Source organism: Myotis myotis, unplaced genomic scaffold, assembly GCF_014108235.1.
Source record: "Myotis myotis isolate mMyoMyo1 unplaced genomic scaffold, mMyoMyo1.p scaffold_m19_p_3, whole genome shotgun sequence".
In the NCBI taxonomy this organism is placed as follows: Eukaryota; Metazoa; Chordata; class Mammalia; order Chiroptera; family Vespertilionidae; genus Myotis; species Myotis myotis.
Window position 1 is genome coordinate 5,605,617 of NW_023416335.1, and position 19,305 is coordinate 5,624,921.

General features: G+C 47.0%; 2 protein-coding genes across 11 annotated transcripts in view; one reads left to right on the forward strand and one right to left on the reverse strand.

Moving 5' to 3' along the window:
* Positions 1 to 502: 502 nt before the first annotated feature.
* Positions 503 to 15,942, reverse strand: RWDD4 (RWD domain containing 4). Of its 6 annotated transcripts, none has more exons than XM_036297092.1 (9): positions 15,664 to 15,941; positions 8,721 to 8,801; positions 8,104 to 8,213; positions 7,877 to 8,024; positions 6,719 to 6,836; positions 3,552 to 3,601; positions 3,424 to 3,426; positions 2,699 to 2,770; positions 503 to 1,843 (listed from the first exon to the last, which is right to left on the reverse strand). In XM_036297092.1, exons 1-8 carry the CDS (start codon positions 15,685 to 15,687, stop codon positions 2,738 to 2,740), a joined length of 567 nt encoding a protein of 188 aa, XP_036152985.1. In that variant the 5' UTR covers positions 15,688 to 15,941; the 3' UTR covers positions 503 to 1,843; positions 2,699 to 2,737. The 6 variants fall into 6 exon arrangements, with proteins under 6 accessions (XP_036152985.1, XP_036152984.1, XP_036152983.1 ...); XM_036297091.1 differs by lacking the exon at positions 503 to 1,843 and adding an exon at positions 1,917 to 2,146; XM_036297090.1 differs by lacking the exon at positions 503 to 1,843 and adding an exon at positions 1,917 to 2,408.
* Positions 15,943 to 16,135: 193 nt separating this feature from the next.
* TRAPPC11 (trafficking protein particle complex 11) overlaps positions 16,136 to 19,305 on the forward strand; it is a 32,271-nt gene continuing 29,101 nt past the window's right edge. For 4 of the 5 annotated variants that reach the window (XM_036297085.1, XM_036297086.1, XM_036297087.1 and 1 more), the window contains exons 1-3: positions 16,136 to 16,297; positions 18,133 to 18,357; positions 19,129 to 19,298. In XM_036297085.1, the coding sequence (XP_036152978.1) occupies positions 18,154 to 18,357; positions 19,129 to 19,298 (374 nt within the window). In that variant the 5' untranslated portion in view covers positions 16,136 to 16,297; positions 18,133 to 18,153. The remainder of the gene's footprint in view (positions 16,298 to 18,132; positions 18,358 to 19,128; positions 19,299 to 19,305) is intronic. The other variant, XM_036297084.1, reaches the window with a different exon arrangement.

Below are 19,305 nucleotides of genomic sequence, written 5' to 3' on the forward strand. Positions count from 1 at the left end.
GAAGAGACTGGACAAAAATCGTGCACCTATGGATGAGGACAGTGGGTGGGGAGTGAGGGCGGAGGGTGGGGCGGGAACTGGGAGGAGGGGAGTTATGGAGGGAAAAAAGAGGAACAAATGTAATAATCTGAACAATAAAGATTTAATTAAAAAAAAAAAGATGGAATCTTCCCTCGGGGGGACAGTGCTCAGCCTCAAGCAGGGAGGGGTGGTGTATGTGTGATCCCTCACCCCCGACTAGCCCTGGACTTCACCTCCTGCCTCTGGGCCCCTGAAGCTTGAAAATAAAAAGCTGTCCTTAACCTCAAGGGCCCAGCTTTCACATAATGTTTCAGACTGGGTACTCCTTACCTTCCCATCAGCTCATTTAAAAAACATTTTTTTAATCCAATAGCTTGAACAGTTTCTAGTAGGAGGGTACACTTTGCACTCTAAGACTATGCACGTTTATAAAATAAACAATTCTCCCTCAAGTCATTTGAAATAAAACGTAGAAACACCATTGTGCGTAGTCCAGATTTTATTGCTTATTAATTATGCCATTCCATACAACTTTAAGTAAACAGTTTGAGAAAATATACTGGGAGTGTTGAACAGTGATGGCACTATTGATGAGAGAATGTTCAAGAGTCACATAAGGAGGTAAGAGGCACCACTGCCACCATTGCCTCCCGGAATCTGTACATGTCATATAAAAAGAGTAAAAATAGTTCATTGGCATTTTACTAGCGTTATTCTTTGTAATCTATGAACCGTGATAAGCTTGAACAGTTCAGACTCTTCGGAGCAAAACAAAGGCTTTTCTTCCACTAGCAGATGTAGTAGCTTCTTTAAAAACAACAGACAAATCAACACAATAAAAAAGTACGAACACAACCCCAAAACAAAGTCGGCATATTTCAATAGCCCTGAATGTTAATGTTTCTATCATATTACCTCTATATAAAAGCCCAATATGCAAATTGTCCCCTTGGGAGTTCGACTGCTCGCTATGATGTGGCTGACCACCAGGGGTCGGCACGGGCGGCAGTGGAGGTGCTGACAACCCCGATGGGCCTCAACGAGAGCGGGACCAGGGCGGGATGGTGGAGCAGGTGAGTGGGCGGTGCCAGGCCAAGGCGGGTGTGAGCGGGGGCCCAACTGCCCTGCCAATTGCTCCGCAGATGGCAACCAGCAGCAGCAGTGGCAGGGGCTTGACCCTGACCAATCGCCCCGCAGATGGCGACCAGTGGCGGTGATGGGGGGCAGGGCTGCTGCCTGGCTCCCAGGTGCTAATGGAGCCGGGCAGGGTGCCAGGTAGGGCTGGGGGGCTGCGAGGCTGGGGGCGCGATCTGGGGCCCGATCCCTGCAGGCCCTCCTGAGGGACCCCACCTGTGCACAAATTGTGCACTGGGCCTCTAGTTTCAAGAAATAAAATGCTACTCAGCTTTTAAAAATGAGGTTAAATTTCTTCACCATAATTATAATTACTTCATAACTTAACTGAAGCCAGTGTTAGCTCAGTAAAAACCATGAACACAACCCAGACTGCTCTTACGCTAAGGAAACTTTTGAAAACCATAATTGTTCTTCAACAACGCAGACCCACACCGCACAGTGCAGCTGAGGAACCAGCAACGTCTCTTTGGGACCCTGCAGCAGCAGCCCTAAGTATTTTTAAAGCTGGGAGCAGAAACAGAATCACTGTAAAACGCGCAAAGGCATCAGTAACCCCCTGGAAAAACTGCACTAACGGTTTCCTCTTTTAATGATTGAAAAAACAATCAAGCATGTACTACAGTTCAGCATTTGAAATACTTCTATTATGACGACGATGCTCGGGGTGAGAAATGCATTTGAATACCTGGAACAAAACATGGAACGTGGTTGTATGCTAAGTCATTTACAAGACCTCAGTTACCAAACAACAAAAGATATACGATAGCAGATAAACAGGAATTTATTAAGACGACTGGCTCCAACAATACAAAAATTAAAGATTAAGGCATCTTGTACTCCTGTTTTGGTAGTGCAGTGAAGAGAAACGTTTAAATTGGAACCAGCACTTCTGTTCAGATGCTGTCTGATGTATGAGACAGATCCGTTTTTATATTCTCCTCTTCCACACACCATGGAAAGCTCTCATGATCAAACATCATGATCCAAACTGAGAGAAAAGCATAAACCAATATTCACTTATTACAGGGAAGCAGTTCACCCTGGGGTGGGGGTGGGAGGCGGTACAAAGAATATTATGTGTAAAGCTAAATCCAGGATTTAAGTTTCTCTGAAGCAAGTCATGCCTCAGTAATGGGGAGAGAGAAGAGATGAACACTTGACTAAGAGGAGAAGCTTATGAATCTGGATCATGCTTCAGAATAATTGTTCACTCAGTGCTCTATTCCCTGGGACAGGAGTTTTGGAAAAGTCTTAAAAAAAAAAAGTAATCACATCCATTAGAATAAGATCATATAAGTTAACACTGATTACTTATTATTCCTCTTATTCCACTGACAAAGCTCAAAAGGCTTCCAAAGTATATTAAACAGTAACATTTCACCTTTTATTAAGGCAAGTTTGTGAAAATAATTTAATAAAACCAAATCTCTTCATGAACTTTCAGCTGAAAACATTTTTATGTAAGAAACATACAAAAAAATTGTTTTATAAAAAGCCACCTCAATGCCAGAAAAGAGTGACGAGTTTGAACCCAGTTTACTTTTTAAGGATGTTCTTCCCTTGTTTCCAATTCCAAGTGCTATTCATCATCTTTAGTGCCACTTTTGCTTAACTATGAAAAAAGATAAAAGAAATATTCAACAAGTTTAAGCTATCATATTGAGTTATTTCCACTTCATATCAAAGGTAAGCATTTACAGCTCCTGGAACCAGAGACAGCAAGGTTTGGGAACTTAAACCACCTCCAGCTTCCACCCCCTATTTTTGTATTACATACTAGAAGCACAAAGATTATTTTAAACAGTTTTTATGGAAAAGGCATCCCATGGCCCAAACAGCTGACTTTAAAATAAACTGTAAGAATATGCCCATTAGGTCCTCACTAAAACACTATCTTTAACTCTCCTTGGATCATATTAGTTAAGTCTGACAAGATTGGCACTGTGTTAGGTATCAGTTTAATACATTTGAAGCTACAAATTCGTGCAAGAAAAATACTGAGAGTAGTTGGCAGAAAAATTCAAAATGGAAGTAAACAATTTAAAACAACAAAAACAGAAAATCTTTCTTGATAATGATAGGAAACTACAACTACGGTCTGACCTAAGTAAAATGCCTAATTTCTCCTAAGAAATCAAAGCATATCTTCCTGTGACGTGTTTCTTCAGTTTCCATATCGTCATTAATTAGAGTCATAGCTTAGCAAGCCCATTGTATGGTGTACGTACACAGACATCACACCTCACTGCAGTTACAAATACTTACATGCTGAGTGTAGGAGAGGAAACAGACGTCCCAGGGAAACCCAGAGGCGGGGGGAGAAAACGGGAGAGAAAGCGTCAGTACTGATGGCAATGCCAAAGGGCGTGAGGCGGGAAGTAAGGATTGTGTACCTTCACCACGTCCACCCAGTTCCAGCCTCGAGGGAGCTCCCCTTTGTGATCTAGAGGAGAAAAAACAGGAACTTTGTTTCTAAGACCAATCAGTGATTTTTAAGTGAATATTCGAATACACAGGATGTAGACCCCATTCTGCACAGCAGGTGAAGTTTAAGTATCGTTACTGTGCCTGGAAGCAGTTTCCTAGGCTCACAGCCAAGAGCTTCAGGTGTGTCCTCTGCCAGTCCCCTAATTTCACTCTAGACAAAACCTGGTCTCGGGGAAAAGTACGGAGGTGAGCGGGTAATGCCAGGGAGAGAAACCCATCCACTTGTCAGCTCCAAGGACTTGCTCAGAGAACCTGCTGCTTTCACAGGGCACAGCGTAGCTCCGCGAGAAGCTGTGTCGCTACTGTTCCATGTGCCAGTGCTTCACTCCAGGAAGCTGTGCTCAAGGCAAGAGGCCTCACGGACAAACGTTTGGCTCAAGATTAAGAGGAGGCCTGGCCAACTTACCAACTCCTGTGTCCTGATAAAATGGTCACCACTTAATCTGACATTTTTAAACAGGGCTTTAATCTGTTGGGAGTGCTTAAAGCAGGCTGGACTTTTATATAAGAATTTACAATATATAAAGTAAAAGAATTTCATTCCTTTAATAAAATATTCAAATTTAAAGAATTCTATCTAATAAAGAGGGAATATGCTAATTGACCCTCACACTGTCACAAAGATGGCGGCACCCACAGCCAATAAGGAGGGAATATGCCAATTACTGCCCTGCCCTCAAAGATGGCAGCACCCACAGCCACAAGATGGCGGTGCCCAGTCCCCTCAGCCCCGCCAGGGCGGCAGGCGCCCCCAGGCAGGCCCGACCTTGCCGCCCTCCTGCCTCTGGAGTCCCCCAGTCCCCTCACCCCCCTGCTTCCCAGGGCCGCCCAAGGCTCAGGTAACCAGGGCCAGCGAGGCTTGCGCTGCCGGCCGTGGCAGCAGAGGTGTGATGGGGCATTGCCTTCCCCTGATCGCCAGGTCGCCTCCCACCCCTGAGGGCTCCTGGACTGTGAGAGGGGACAGGTCGGGCTGAGGGACCCCCCTCCAGTGCATGAATTTTCATGCACCGGGACTCTAGTGGTTTAATAAATAGATACACTTAAACATTTTTCAATTTAAAATGGCTTGATTTCCTTTATGCTTGATATATTTGTATGTCTCATTTTAGAAAATGTACAAAAATCTGTATTTGAAACAAGCACATTAATTTTATAGCAAGGGAAACAGAAAGCAAGCCTTTGATTATTACAGGAGAGAAGCAATATTACTGGAGCTCAATTTTAGATGCTAATGGTTCTTTTCTCCTTCATGCCAAGAAGAGTCTTATCCCCCCTGATTCCTGGTTAGGAGGGAATGGAGGCAGCTCACCAGGCTTGGGAACCAAAACTCACTCACAGTGCCAGCCATGGCTGTCCCATTACAGCTCTATTTAGAATGTGAGCTCCAAGCCACAAGCCCCTGTGCTGTAATCACAGGGAGATAACGGCTTTTAGGCGGGCACCATCAAGGAGGTGGAGGTAGGGGTACAGTAAGAAAAGGGAGTGACTGAGGTCATCATGTATGAAAGCAACAGGTAATGAACTGACTGACACAGATGCTAAACATTCCAAAAAGTGATGAACCCACGTTCTAGAAACCAGGCTGTTACAGCTAACAACTTACTGCTTTAGTGGTTAATGCTGTATTTATGCTGCTTTGACTTTGGTATACATAATGGATTCCCAGACTTTATTTTACAAACCATTACAATTTCAAAAATGTATTTTGAGGGTTAATACAGATTGCTATCTTTTTATTCTGCCACAGACATTAAACAAAACATAGATAACCAGAAAACTACCAGCACTGTATTTTAAAAAGGACACTATTTTAAACTTTATCACCAAAGTAAAAGGGTCAGTTCTCAATAAAGAGCAGCTGTAACCTCGCACCAGTAACACACACATAAAGACGTAAATATATGCGCACACGTGTACATGTATATAAATGTCTACAAGCACACACAGTAATATCACTCTATTTAACTAGGAAAAGATTTACAGGTTGATATAATTTGCCAATTTTCAGGTTAAAGAAAAGGGTAAAACATTATTGCTGATATAAGCTGGGGTTTACAATACCCTTCTAAAGGTCCACCTGAAATGACTTTGGTTTAAGACACACAGAATTCCACCTTTTTGCTGCTGTTGCTAATCACCACCCAAGGATATTTTTCCATTGATTTTTTAGAGAGAGTGGGAGGGGAAGCGACAGAGAGAGAGAAACATCCATGTGAGAGAGACACATCAGTTGGCTGCCTCCTGCACGCGCCCCAACCGGGGCTGGGTATCAAGCCTGCAACTGAGGTATGTGCCCTTGATTGGATTTGAACCCGAAGCTCTATCCACTGAGCCAAACCAGGCAGGACAGGAATTCCATTCTTAAATTTCATTGCTGTTGTATAAGTAAGTCAACTATAGACAAAAACATTAAAGTATTTATTGTGCTAAGATCAAATGGTGTACCAGACTTCATTTCATATGAAAGCTGTATTTCAAGAAGTTTTCAATAATACATATATCTGACATAGAGGTAAACAAACAGGAAAATCCCACACATGACAGAGAGGGTACAAGTAGGACACACACTTGTATGCTATTCTTTTTTTTTTTAACATATATTTTTATTGATTTCAGAGAGGAAGGGAGGAGGAGAGAGAGATAAAAACATCAATGATGACAGAGAATCATTGATTGGCTGCCTCCTGCATGCCCCCTATTGGGGATTGAGCCTGCAACCTGGGCAAGTGCCCCTGACCGGAATTGAACCTGGGACCTTTCAGTCCGCAGGCTGATGCTCTATCCACTGAGCCAAACAGCTAGGGCCCGTATGCTGTTCTAATGCTCTGAAAGTCAGGACTGATTTATAGTTACTTTGCCGCTCATCTACCTTCTTCTCACTTGGCTCTCTCTTGTGGGGAAGGAGAAAGTATTTTCAATACACATTTGTGCCCTGACAGTCTCTGATCCAACTGTCCCCAGAATAAAGAGTGGAGACTAATCCTCTAAATGGAAACATAGTTATTAAGCACCTACAGCGCAATAAAAAGCAACACATTCCTTTATGTCATAAAAAGAAAAAACAAACACAAACCTGTTTTATCTGCCAGCTTGCGTTTCTGGGCTTTTGTAAGCTGTTCCTTCTTGTCTTTTTTCTTACTGGATGGGGCTACATTAGGAGTGTCAACTGAGAGGATATTGCTTATGGATGTCTAGGGGAAAAAAAGAATTCTTAGACCCATGTCTTAAGCTTATTGAATTACACAAAATATGGCTACATCCTGAAACAGGTTAATCATTTTTAGACTTGTGAAGTAAAAGAAACCTCCACTGTTAGATTTGTTTATTAGTACAGGTGAACTTAGTGTACTGGATTCACTAGAATGCACACTGATGGGCACAATACTAGTGCAACTGTTGCAACCAGGACCCTCAGCAAGAAGATCTGACACCAGCATTATGCAGAAGCTCTGAAGTTCCATGTTAATTTTACAATTTAGTTAATTTGCTATTATTTGGAAATTTAAATAAGTCTTTAGAAAAATACTTAAGAATACCCTACTTCCCTGAAATGAAGGAAATATTTAAAATACAGCTGGGCAAACTGCTTCTCCAGCTGTCTTTCAGTGTTCTGTGCTCTGCTGGGCACGTGGAACCCAGAACCGCTCAAGTACAGGACGTGGCCTTTGCTGTCAGTGTACAGCTTGGTTCACGGACAAAACTCAGCACTGACCACAGACATTTTTTAGTGCAGGATGTGGTGTAAAGGGGCTAATACACAGATGCTCATGGTCATCAAAGATGCTTCTTCCCTAAAATAATTCTAGAAAAAAATGTATACTTTTTCCATATAATAAAGTCTCCTTAAACTGCTATACCTTCAAACTGACCAGTGGCAAGACCACTTACAATGAAATAATCCTCATAAAAAATGTCATACATATTTTAGCTCTATGTAAGAAACCCCCTTTCTGAGTTTTATGAGGAAATAAACTTGAAAATATGGATTCTACAATATCAGTTTTGGTGGGTACATGAAGTATTCTAGTCTTATAGGAAGGGTAAAATCAGGAGAGTAAAATTTTTAAAGTTACATGGAAGCTAAGAAATCTAAAATTCATTGCTCTTATTTAACTCAGATATAATTCACTTTAAACCAACAATCTCTTTCCAATTAAAAAACTAGTTCAAATTAACTAACAGTGAAATCGAAACAATAAGAAAATGTGGCAAAAACAAATGGCACACTCACCGCAGAGTTCACAGGATGGTGATTCTCCATGAACTGCTCCTTGTTGTCCTTGGCGTACTCGAACAGCGTGTAGGTCATGGCAGTGCCGAGGTTGGCTTCCACCGCTTCCTGTAACTTGGCTAATATGCTCTCCTTCACGGCTGAGGATCTGGAATGCACAAGAAATATATTGCTAGCAGAAAAGCAAGAGTGTAAAAAAACCCCAATGAAAATAAAACCCTACTCACATGGTGTTGTTGAAGAAAGCGTTCATGGATATGATTGGAGGGGTCTGGGGATATGTTTCTGTCCAGGAAACCTCTATGAGGAAGGCTTTGGGATCACCATTTTCACCTATCTGAAGAAAAGGGAACTCTCAGGCTTGTAAAAAATGATGCAAAGACAGAATATTTAATTATGATCTTTAGAATGAATCCCTTCCAATGCTCATGGTCAGGTCAGTGGTTAGAGCATCAGCCTGCACACCAAAGGTCATGGGTTCGATTCCTGATCAAGGGCATGTACCTGGGTTGCAGGTTCGACATCCTCCCCCGCGTGTCCCCCGCCTAACTAGGGAGCATGCGGGAGGCAACCAATTGATGCCTCTCTCTCTCTCTCTCTCACCCCCTCCCTTCCACTTTCTCTAAAAATCAATGAAAAAAATATCCTCAGGAGAGGCTTTAACTAACTAACTAACTAACTAAATAATTGATGTCATGGTGATGTGTCTTCATTTAAATGCTTTAGAAAATCCAAAAACATGATAAATCCAAACCACTAAATTTAAAAACAAAATCAGCATTTATAGCAACCTTTAGTCTTCTTTAGTAAAGTAGTAAATGCTCCTACTCATGTCATGTCTTACCCTATATTGAAATGAAACTGGACTTAATTCCCGGAAACTTTCATCTCCTTCATATATAGAACGTAATGCTTCCAGTTCCATCTGAAAGAAATGAATCAAGTGCATTTTGTTTAGTGGTACAAATGGATTAGAAATAGAGGGCCTGATTCAAGCCCACTTCACTATGTAAAAGTTGACTAACGTATTTGGCCTTAGATGTTTATAATATACACTAGAGGCCCGGTGCACAAAAATTTGTGCACTCGGGGGGGGGAAGAGAGGGGGTCCCTCAGCCTGGCCTGTGCCCTCTCGCAGTCTGGGACCCCTTGGGAGATAACGACCTGCTGGCTTAGGCCTGCTCCCGGGTGGCAGAGGGCAGGCCCAATCCCTAGGTGCAGCCCCTGGTTGGGCTCAGAGCAGGGCCGATTGGGGAGTTGGGGCGCCGCCCCCTGTCATGCACAGAGCAGGGCGGATTGGGAGGTTGCGATGCCACCCTCAGTCACGCTCAGGGTAGGGCCGATTGGGGGGTTGGGGCACCGCCCCGTCACACTGAAGGTAGGGTCGATGGGGAGGTTGCAGCGCCACCCCGTCACGCACAGAGCAGGGCCCATCAGGGGGTTGGGGCGCTGCCCTCTATCACCCACAGAGCAGGGCCGATCAGGGGGTTGGGGTGCCGCCACTCTCACACTCAGGGCAGGGCAGATGGGGAGGTTATGGCTCTACCCCATCACACACAGAGCAGGGCCTGTGTGGGGGGTTGGGGCGCCTTCCCCTGTCAGGAACAGAGCAGGGCGGATAGGGAGGTTGTGGCCCCGCCCCCTGTCACACACAGAGCCGCAGGGCGATCAGGGGGTTTAGGCGCTGCCCCCTGTCACGTTGATACCGGTGCCAGGAGGCATATTACCCTTTTACTATATAGGATAGAGGCCTGGTGCATGGGTGGGGGCTGGCTGGTTTGCCCTGAAGGGTGTCCTGGATCAGGGAGGGGGTCCCCACTGGGGTGCCTGGCCAGCCTGGATGAGGGCATGATGGCTATTTGCAACTGGTCACACACCCTTCAGGGTGGGGGTCCCCACTGGGGTGCCTGGCCAGCCTGGGTGAGGGGATGATGGCTGTTTGCAGCTGGTCACACACCCTTCAGGGTGGGGGTCCCCACTGGGGTGCCTGGCCAGTCTGGGTGAGGGGCTGAGGGCTGTTTTCAGGCTGGCGGGTGACTGAAGCTCCCAACTGCTTCTTTTTTTCTTTTTTCTTTTTTATTCTGGGCCAGCTTTAGCTCTGGCTCCAGCTCTGAGGCCTCTGCTGCTGAAAGCAGGTATCTGGTTTGTTTGGGTTCTATAATCAAAACAATTTATAACTTCAGCTCTGAGATCCCGGCCGGCTGAAAGCAGGTTTCTGGGGTTTTGTTTAGCTTCTATATTTGTTACAACGTTTCAAACTGCAAGCTCAGAGGCCGGCAAGGCAGGTGGGGAACGTTGGAGTCCTCCGTCACTGAACCAAGCAAGCCTCATGTTCGCTTCCAGCTGCCTGGCTGCCGGCCGCCATCTTGGCTAGCAGTTAATTTGCATATCGCCCTGATTAGCCAATCGGAAGGGTAGCGGTTGTATGCTAATTACCATGTTTCTCTTTTATTAGATAGGACTAGGGGCCCGGTGCACGAAATATGTGCATGGGGGTGGGGGTGGGGGTTAGGGGTGGGTCCCTCAGCCTGACCTGCACCCTCTCCAATCTGGGAGCCCTCAGGGGATGTCCTACTGATGGCTTAGGCCTGCTCCCCATGGTTCTCTGCTCTCTGTGGACCTGCCTGCTTGATGCCACCGCAGGCCCTGGTGTCTGCTCTCTGTGGGGACCTTGCGGGGGACTGCTTGCCCCTCACTGCCACGGCCAGGGGCAAGCAGGGCCCTGCTGTCTGCCTGCTCGCTGCGGGGGACGTTCCCGCCCTGCCCCTGGCCGCTGCCAGCTCAGAGTGCCTGTGTCCTGGGGATGTTCCCACCCCACCCCCGGCCACTCGGTGCCTACACATGCAAATTAACCCACCATCTTTGTTGGTTAATTTGCATACTCACTCCTGATTGGCTGGTGGGTGTTGCAAAGTGATGGTCAATTTGCATCTTTCTCTTTTATTAGTGTAGATGGACATACCAACACAACACAATAATACTGATACTAATCCTTCAAAATTATGTGCCAGGCACTGCGAAGCATTTGACAGTGTGTTACCTCACTTAAGTCTCACATCAGTCCTGTGAAGAAAATCTCACTATTTTCCCCTTCCAAACGGGGTGGGGGATAAGATTAGGTTTAAAGCAATCCCAGAGCACGTGCCTTCATCACTCTGCCAAAGAGTAGCTTGGACAGAAAGAGTGTGAAAAAGCATTACTTACACATTTTCTACTTGTGACCCTCCCCACAGAATGATACACAACTTGTAAAAACACTGAAGGACAGTAAGAAGAACAGTAAAACATTTAAGGACAGAAAAAGGTTGGCGAAGACCTACCTAAGATGGGAAAAAGGGTAGTAAGAGTAATCCCTGCCTGGAAATATGTCTTAGGACCGTGTGGCTTAGAGGAGAAGACTCGCTGCTGTTATGATTACTGGTGAACACTTGAGAAGCAAGGAGAGACTGCACTTGATACATATTTTAGTTTAAAAAACACGCAAGTCGGAGAACCAAAATGGCGGCATAGGTTAACGCCGGAGTTTGCTGCCTTGAACAACTACTTCAAAAGTGAAACTAAAAGACGGAACGGACATCACCCAGAACCACAGGAACGCTGGCTGAGTGGAAGTCCTACAACTAGGAGGAAAGAGAAACGCATACGGACACTCAGAGGAGGCGCAGTGCTGAAGTCAAATTCTGAGGTGCGGAGTGCGCGGAGCGGGCTGGCGGCGGAGGGCGCGGTTGGCATTTTCAATCGGGAGGGAGTCGCAGACTCTGAGCTCCAGATACAGGTGAGTCTTTAGGGACCCAGACTCAAACGGGAGAAGCGGGACTGTCTGGCTTCGGTCAGAGCGAGTGCAGCTTTCTCTCCGAGGTTTGCAGCAGTTGCTGGGACTCAGAGAGGCAGAGCCCCTGGGGACAGGACTGAGAGCCGCCATAACTGCTCTCTCCGGCCCACCCTGTTGATCCTGTGCTACCCGCCCCACCCAAGCCCTGCACAGAGGCATTTGCCGGATAGCCTCAGGCAAAGGCTAGATTAGCACCTCCCTAGAGGACAGAAGTTCTCTCACTGCAGACACAGCTGATTCTCACAGCCACTTGGCCTGGAGGTCAAACCCTCCCTGGTATTAGCTACAACAATCAAGGTTTAACTATAAGACTGCGCACAAAGACCACTAGGGGGTGCACCAAGGAAGCATAACAAAATGCGGAGACAAAGAAACAGGACAAAATTGTCAATGGAAGATATAGAGTTCAGAACCACACTTTTAAGGTCTCTCAAGAACTGTTTAGAAGTCGCCGATAAACTTAATGAGATCTACAAGAAAACTAATGAGACCCTCGATGTTATATTGGGGAACCAACTAGAAATTAAGCATACACGGACTGAAATAACGAATATTATACAGACTCCCGACAGCAGACCAGAGGAGCGCAAGAATCAAGTCAATGATTTGAAATGCGAGGAAGCAAAAAACACCCAACTGGAAAAGCAAAATGAAAAAAGAATCCAAAAATGCGAGGATAGTGTAAGGAGTCTCTGGGACAGCTTCAAGCGTACCAACATTAGAATTATAGGGGTGCCAGAAGATGAGAGAGAGCAAGATATTGAAAACCTATTTGAAGAAATAATGACAGAAAACTTCCCCCAACTGGTGAAAGAAATGGACTTACAGGTCCAAGAAGCGCGGAGAACCCCAAACAAAAGGAATCCAAAGAGGACCACACCAAGACACATCATAATTAAAATGCCAAGAGCAGCCCTAGCCGGTTTGGCTCAGTGGATAGAGCGTCGGCCTGCGGATTCAAAGGTCCCAGGTTCGATTCCCGTCAAGGGCATGTACCTTGGTTGCGGGCACATCCCCAGTGGGGGGTGTGCAGGAGGCGGCTGATCGATGTTTCTAACTCTCTATCTCTCCCTTCCTCTCTGTAAAAAATCAATAAAATATATTTAAAAAATAAAATAAAATAAAATAAAATGCCAAGAGCAAAAGACAAAGAGAGAATCTTAAAAACAGCAAGAGAAAGAAACTCAGTTACCTATAAGGGAATACCCATATGACTGTCAGCTGATTTCTCAACAGAAACTTTGCAGGCCAGAAGGGAGTGGCAAGAAATATTCAAAGTGATGAATACCAAGAACCTACAACCAAGATTACTTTATCCAGCAAAGCTATCATTCAGAATTGAACGTCAGATAAAGAGCTTCACAGATAAGGAAAAGCTAAAGGAGTTCATCACCACCAAACCAGGATTATATGAAATGCTGAAAGGTATCCTTTAAGAAGAGGAAGAGGAAGAAAAAGGTAAAGATACAAATTATGAACAACAAATATGCATCTATCAACAAGTGAATCTAAGAATCAAGTGAATAAATAATCTGATGAACAGAATGAACTGGTGATTATAATAGAATCAGGGACATAGAAAGGGAATGGACTGACCATTCTTGGGGGGGAAAGGGGTGTGGGAGATGCGGGAAGAGACTGGACAAAAATCGTGCACCTATGGATGAGGACAGTGGGTGGGGAGTGAGGGCGGAGGGTGGGGCGGGAACTGGGAGGAGGGGAGTTATGGGGGGGAAAAAAGAGGAACAAATGTAATAATATGAACAATAAAGATTTAATTTAAAAAAAAAGACAGAAAAAAAACAAAAAACACGCAAGTCATGAATTCTACAAACTAAAGATGGGCGGATCTGATCTATGTGGACAACATTTTAGAACAGGTTATTAAAGAAAGTGGTTTTTTTTTATTATTGATTTCAGAGAGGAAGGGAAAGAACTAGAGAGATAGAAACATCAATGATGAGAATCATCGATCGGCTGCCTCCTGCACACCCCTACGGGGGGTTGGCAGGGGGGATCGAGACTGCAACCCGGGCATGTGCCCCTGGCCAGAATCAAACCTGGGACTCTTCAGTCCACAGGCCGATGCTCTATCCACTGAGCCAAACCGGCCAGGGCTAAAGAAAGTGTTTGAGAGTAAGAAGTCATTCCTAAGACCTAGCAAGCACATGAAAAACAACGTCTATGTCAACAGTCCTTCCTAGAGAGGGTCACCTGATTACAGGAAGGCCCCACAATTTCTCTTGCTACTTTCACAGAAATTCAAACTAGAGTCAAGAATAACTGAGCGGCACCCTGGCCAGTGCGGCTCCGTGGGTTGGAGCGTTGTCCCGTACGCCATAAGGTGGTGGTGGGTTCGATGCCCAGGTCTCAGGTCCGTCCCCAGCCGGGGCGCAAGTGCGAGGCAGCCAACCAATGCGTCTCACATTGATGTTTCTTTCTCTCTCTCCCTCCCCACTTTTTCTCCCTAAATATCAGTAATAACAACAAAAAACCCCCCACTCAGATTAGATTGGAACAAACGTACTCAAAATATAGTGCTACTCCGTGGATCGTTCAGCCTTCCTATATTTCCACTACTGACCTGGACAGGCACGACAGCTGAGGGCAGCCTTGCCAACTTAGCGGGTGACAATTCGATGGGACAGCGAATCAGGCAGGTGGCAGGACGAAAATTCAGACAGTCCTTGCCAGACAAGCTGGCAGGGTGACACTGGGGAGGGTAAAGTCCTCCGAGGGCGAAAGGCCAACGGCACTGCATAGACTAGAGCCACGGCCGGCCAGGGTTAGCTGACCGTAAATCTAACTGCAGAGGACTGTGCCCCACCCCTGGGAAACAGGACACTGGCGTGTCATCCGCCCACGAACACACGAACCCAGGGGAATCTTAAAAAAATGGACACCGAGAAAGGCTCAAATAAACCCACCAAATGGCCCACGGGCCAGACCTGGAGCAACATCACACCCTGCGCTCCACGCTTCCCAGTGAGAACTCTCCATGCCTTGGCTTAGAGCAGCGGTGCTCAACCTGTGGGTCGAACGACCCTTTCACAGGGGTCACCTAAGACCATTGGAAAACACATATATGATTACATACTGTTTTTGTGACTGATCACTATGCTTTAATTATGTTCAATTTGTGACAATGAAATTGGGGGTCACCACAACATGAGGAACGGTATTAAAGGGTCGCGGCACCAGGAAGGTTGAGAACCGCTGGCTTAGAGGATCCCCTGGCAAGAATATCTCAGCAAGGACCCAGGCGCCCACTGGCTAGTGATCCACAGGCTCCATGGCCTCCAACAGGCACAGGCGCTAACTCTCCTCCACCAGGTTCTGAACGAACAGGGGCTCCCGGTTGTTTCGGAAACTCCGATCGGTCCTGACTGCCGCACCGGGACAGCCGCTCACGCCTCCGTAGACCTCTCTCCATCCGCCCCATCACAAAATCAGAAGGCCCCCTCCCCCGCCGCCCGATGACACGGAGCATCCCCTTCAACGGGGTGTGTGCTCAGAACCCACCACTGCCAGATGGACAATTCCAGCCAAGAACCGGCCAGACCCCGGGGACACCAGCGTCATGTTTCCCTCCATCAGGGATTGAACTCTACCACACGCCCGTGGGTGTGAGTCAGAGGCGATCGGGCTCCATCAGGAACAACTCAGCCCACAAGCGTCAACCGTGCGGACCCAGGACACGCATCCCCGCAGCCGGGGAGACAGGGCGACCCCGGGCCGACCAGACGGACACCTGCGGGGCATGGGGCGGCCAGAGGCGGCGCGCGTCCGGCCGGGCTCGCAGGGCACCGGTCAGCCGAGGGCATCAGCCGCGCTCTGTCCGCCGTGGGGGCGAGGGCACGTGCGGGGCCGTTCGTCCGGCGCGGGGAGGCAGCCACGCTCTCTCGGGCCGGGCACCGCGCCTGCGCGCGGAAAGGGGCGTGCAGGGCGGACTCACCTCCTGGTCCTCGTTGGCACCCATCGCGCCGGGCGCGGGCGCCTCCCGGGGGGGGCGGGCGGCGTTCGCGATCACGAAGGGAAACGCGAGCGGCGGCCCCGAGGCCGGGGCGTCCCTGTTCCGCGCCCTCGGCCGCGGGAGGCACGCCCTTCGCACCGCAGACCGCAGTCACGCGCACCCCGGGCCCTCGGGCCGCGCGAAGCCGCCCGCGGAAGGGCTGAGGGCGCGGAGCCCGAGGCCGTGGCAGGCGGGGCGCCGGTGCGTGTCGGGAGAGACAGCCGAGCCTTGAGGCAGAGGCCCCTCCCTCTCTTTCTTCTCGCTTCTCCTATTGGCTCCGCCTCGCTCCGCCCAGCTCCAGCACCTGTAGGAAATAGAGCGCCTTCCCTACGTCTTGTGGATCAGCGTAAAGTTCCCGGGTAGCGATTGGTGGAGAGCGCTGTCACTCAGGCCCAGAAAGCGCTTCCTGTGCATGCGCAGGTGGGCGGGGGGAAGTCCTGCTCGCTGGAACCGGCTGTGAGGCGGCGGCTGCAGGAACTGGCCTGGCGGTCTCAGGCACCCCTGCCTGCTTCCCCTCGTCCTCCCCGGCTGGAAGCGACCGGCCACAGCTGCAGTGGGCCCCGTGCACGCGGCCTGGGTGAGTCCGGGCCGGAGACCTGCGGGCCAGGCGACACCGCCGCGGGAGAGCGCTGGCTCCTAAGGCTGATGTTAGGGCCTGCGTTTTCCAGCGGTGTCAGCGGGTGCAATGCTGGCGTTTCTCGTTTAGCCCCTGGGCACCTGTTTCTAGGGCCTCGGGTTTAAGGGGGGCTGGGGAGGAAGGTAGACCTGCTTTTAGGGCTCAGCATTGCTTCTCCGCCTTTCCTGACGTACGCGATCCCGGGGCGGTCCCTTTTCTTAAGGCAGTTGTTGGGTCACATCCTCAACATCAGCTTTTTTTTTTTTCTCTCCCCATCATCCAAGCCTCAAACTGTCGTTCCTATTTTGGTCGTTTTGTAGTTGGACTTCTTTGAATCTTATCCTCATTCGCCTTGTCCTGCACCCTGAACCTCCATTAATTAAAAAATAGTGACCACATGCATTTACCTTCCACTTTGAGCAGGTCGCCTTCCTTGGCATTGCGTCATCATTCTTTCCAAGAGTCTTCCCTGTTAGCGTGCATGCCGGCTCCCACATTATTCCCTTGCACTACGTGGTCCCCGTCCAGGGTGTTCGCTTGCTACTTCGGCGCCTCCGTCCATCCGTCCACGCCCTTGGCTTCTTCTAGGCGAGGCTGTCATCGAGGTCCATAGGCCGCTGTACCTGCCCTTTGCCATCCCATTCCTTTGCTGCAGAATAAGCACGACCCATTTCAAGTGCCAATGCTGTTAGGATAGAATGTATAAGAATTTCAGATACAGTTTTCATTATTTGGGACAGAGTTGCAATAACTTAGAGCTGCGCTGCCCGGTATAGTAGCCATATGTGGCTACTGAACATTTGAAGTAGATTAGACCAGATTGAGATGTGCTTTGAGTGTACAGTACACACCAGATTTTGAATACTTGGTACAAAAAAGGAAAATATCTTGATAACAACTTTTATATTAACGTTGAAATGATAAGTATTATTTTGGATATATCGGTTAAATAGGATATCATTAAAATTAATTCCACCTATTTCTCTTTTCTTGTGTGACTGCTAGAACATGCATGTAGGCTACACAGTAGGGTTGATTGAATCTGCTGATGTGGTACCGGAGATACGGAGGACCGACGAGATAATTAGCACATCATTTTAATAATATCTTAGGAATTCAGAAATTAGATGTTAGCAATTACAGAGAAATTATAGATAATTACAGTTTTTGTATATCTATGTCAATAATTTTTCTTTATAGCTGAAGTAGGTCATGAGACCTATTTTAATTTGATGGCATTCTGCTTTCTTGCTCTGCTCATTCCAAAGTTCTGTGTGGATTTTTGAGATGTTACTGAAAATACTGATTCGTTTTAAAGTTGACTACCTTTGTAATATGAAAGATTTTTTAAAAATACAGTACCAATAGTTACCAAATGTCAATAGGTCAATTTAGGAATCAAAGTTTTTTGTTTTTGTCTTTTTTAAATATATTTTATTGATTTTTTACAGAGAGGAAGGGAGAGAGAGAGTCAGAAACATCGATGAGAGAAACATCAAACAGCTGCCTCCTGCACATCTCCCACCGGGGATGTGCCTGCAACCCAGGCACACGCCCCTGACCGGAATCAAACCCGGGACCCTTCAGTCCGCAGGCCGACGCTCTATCCACTGAGCCAAACCGGTTTTGGCAGGAATCAAAGTTTTAAAAAACTTTTGATTTCTTTTGTATTTGCAGACACTTCAGAGTCTTTTGCCTTTTTGTAATGTTTTCTAAATGGTGGCGATTCACATATTAGAAACGGATTTGGGATTTTAAAAAATGAGTTAATGAATGTACCAACATTTGTATTGTAGGCCTTTCAGAACGCCTTGAGCATGGGGCCCACACAGTGGGACTTCCCTGTGGAGTTATGCTGTCGGCCGATGGCCTTTGTCGCTCTCACCGGCCTGGATGTGGTGTATAATGCTGTCCACCGAGCTGTCTGGGATGCTTTCTGTGCCAATCGGAGGGCTGATCGCGTACCAATTTCTTTCAAGGTGCTCCCAGGGGACCACGAGTATCCCAAATGTAGACCCAAGGTAACGGCGTTATGATTGCATGGGGGCTTTCCTTCTCCCTCTCTGTCTCTATATGTGCATATACCCTTTTTGTTCCTACTGTCTGAGCTCGAAAACCCCTGAGTTTATTAAAGGGATGGTTACAGTGACGGGTAGAGAAAACCCTGGTTTTTGTCAAGTCTAATATACTGCAGGTGTGTTTAATAATGGTGTTTTTTTTTATACAGTGAGCCTAGTTTTTTCTTTTTTTCATTTGTTTTTACAAAACCCCAAATCTCCATAAAGGCCTCTCTATTTAGGAAGGTTTCACATTCCCCGTTCATCATTACCAGTATTGTCGTAGGACCCATGGTCTTCACAGTTTACAAGTAAAGTGAAATGCCCTCTTGGCAATATGTCTTGAAACAAATGAAGCTATGTTGGATTTCAGATAATAGTTTATTTGAGCAGCTTTTACAAGAACAGACACTTGAAATGGTGAGGAATATAAGTCAAATTTACCTGGAAAAGGGCTGTTTGCTTCCAGGGTATTTGAGAGCCTTATATCATTAGAAACACTTGGTTTTGTTCATTCTTTAAATGAAAATTGTCACAGCACTGGGGTTGAGATCCCATCTCTACTACTTTCTGGCTATTTGGTCTCCGTAAGCTGGGATTTCCTCATCTTGTTAACAATGGCTTGGGTATACACTGAGTGAGTTAAATGCCCATAAAGTGCCTGGGGCTCAAGAACAGGCAGTTTCCGCTGCTGTTGTCATCAAGTAACTCTTCACCTTTTGCCAATATTTGCAGAGAACTTCCTACGAGTGGTACATTCCGAAAGGGATCCTGAAGACCGGCTGGATGAACAAGCATCTGAACCTGGTGCCAGCCCTGGTGGTTGTGTTCTACGAGCTGGACTGGGACGAGCCGCAGTGGAAGGAAAAGCAGTCCGAGTGCGCCACCAGAGTGGAAATAGTCAGGTCTGGT

What these genes read in the sequence shown, in the direction of transcription:
- RWDD4 (XM_036297092.1), bottom strand. Translation starts at nt 15,687, where the DNA reads ATGGGTGCCAACGAGGACCAGGAG. An exon ending in CAGTTTCATTTCAATATAGG is followed by an intron (nt 8,214 to 8,720) that starts GTAAGACATGAC and finishes CCTTTTCTTCAG; the next exon opens with ATAGGTGAAAATGGTGATCC. An exon ending in CAAGCTGGCAGATAAAACAG is followed by an intron (nt 3,602 to 6,718) that starts GTTTGTGTTTGT and finishes TTTCTCCTCTAG; the next exon opens with ATCACAAAGGGGAGCTCCCT.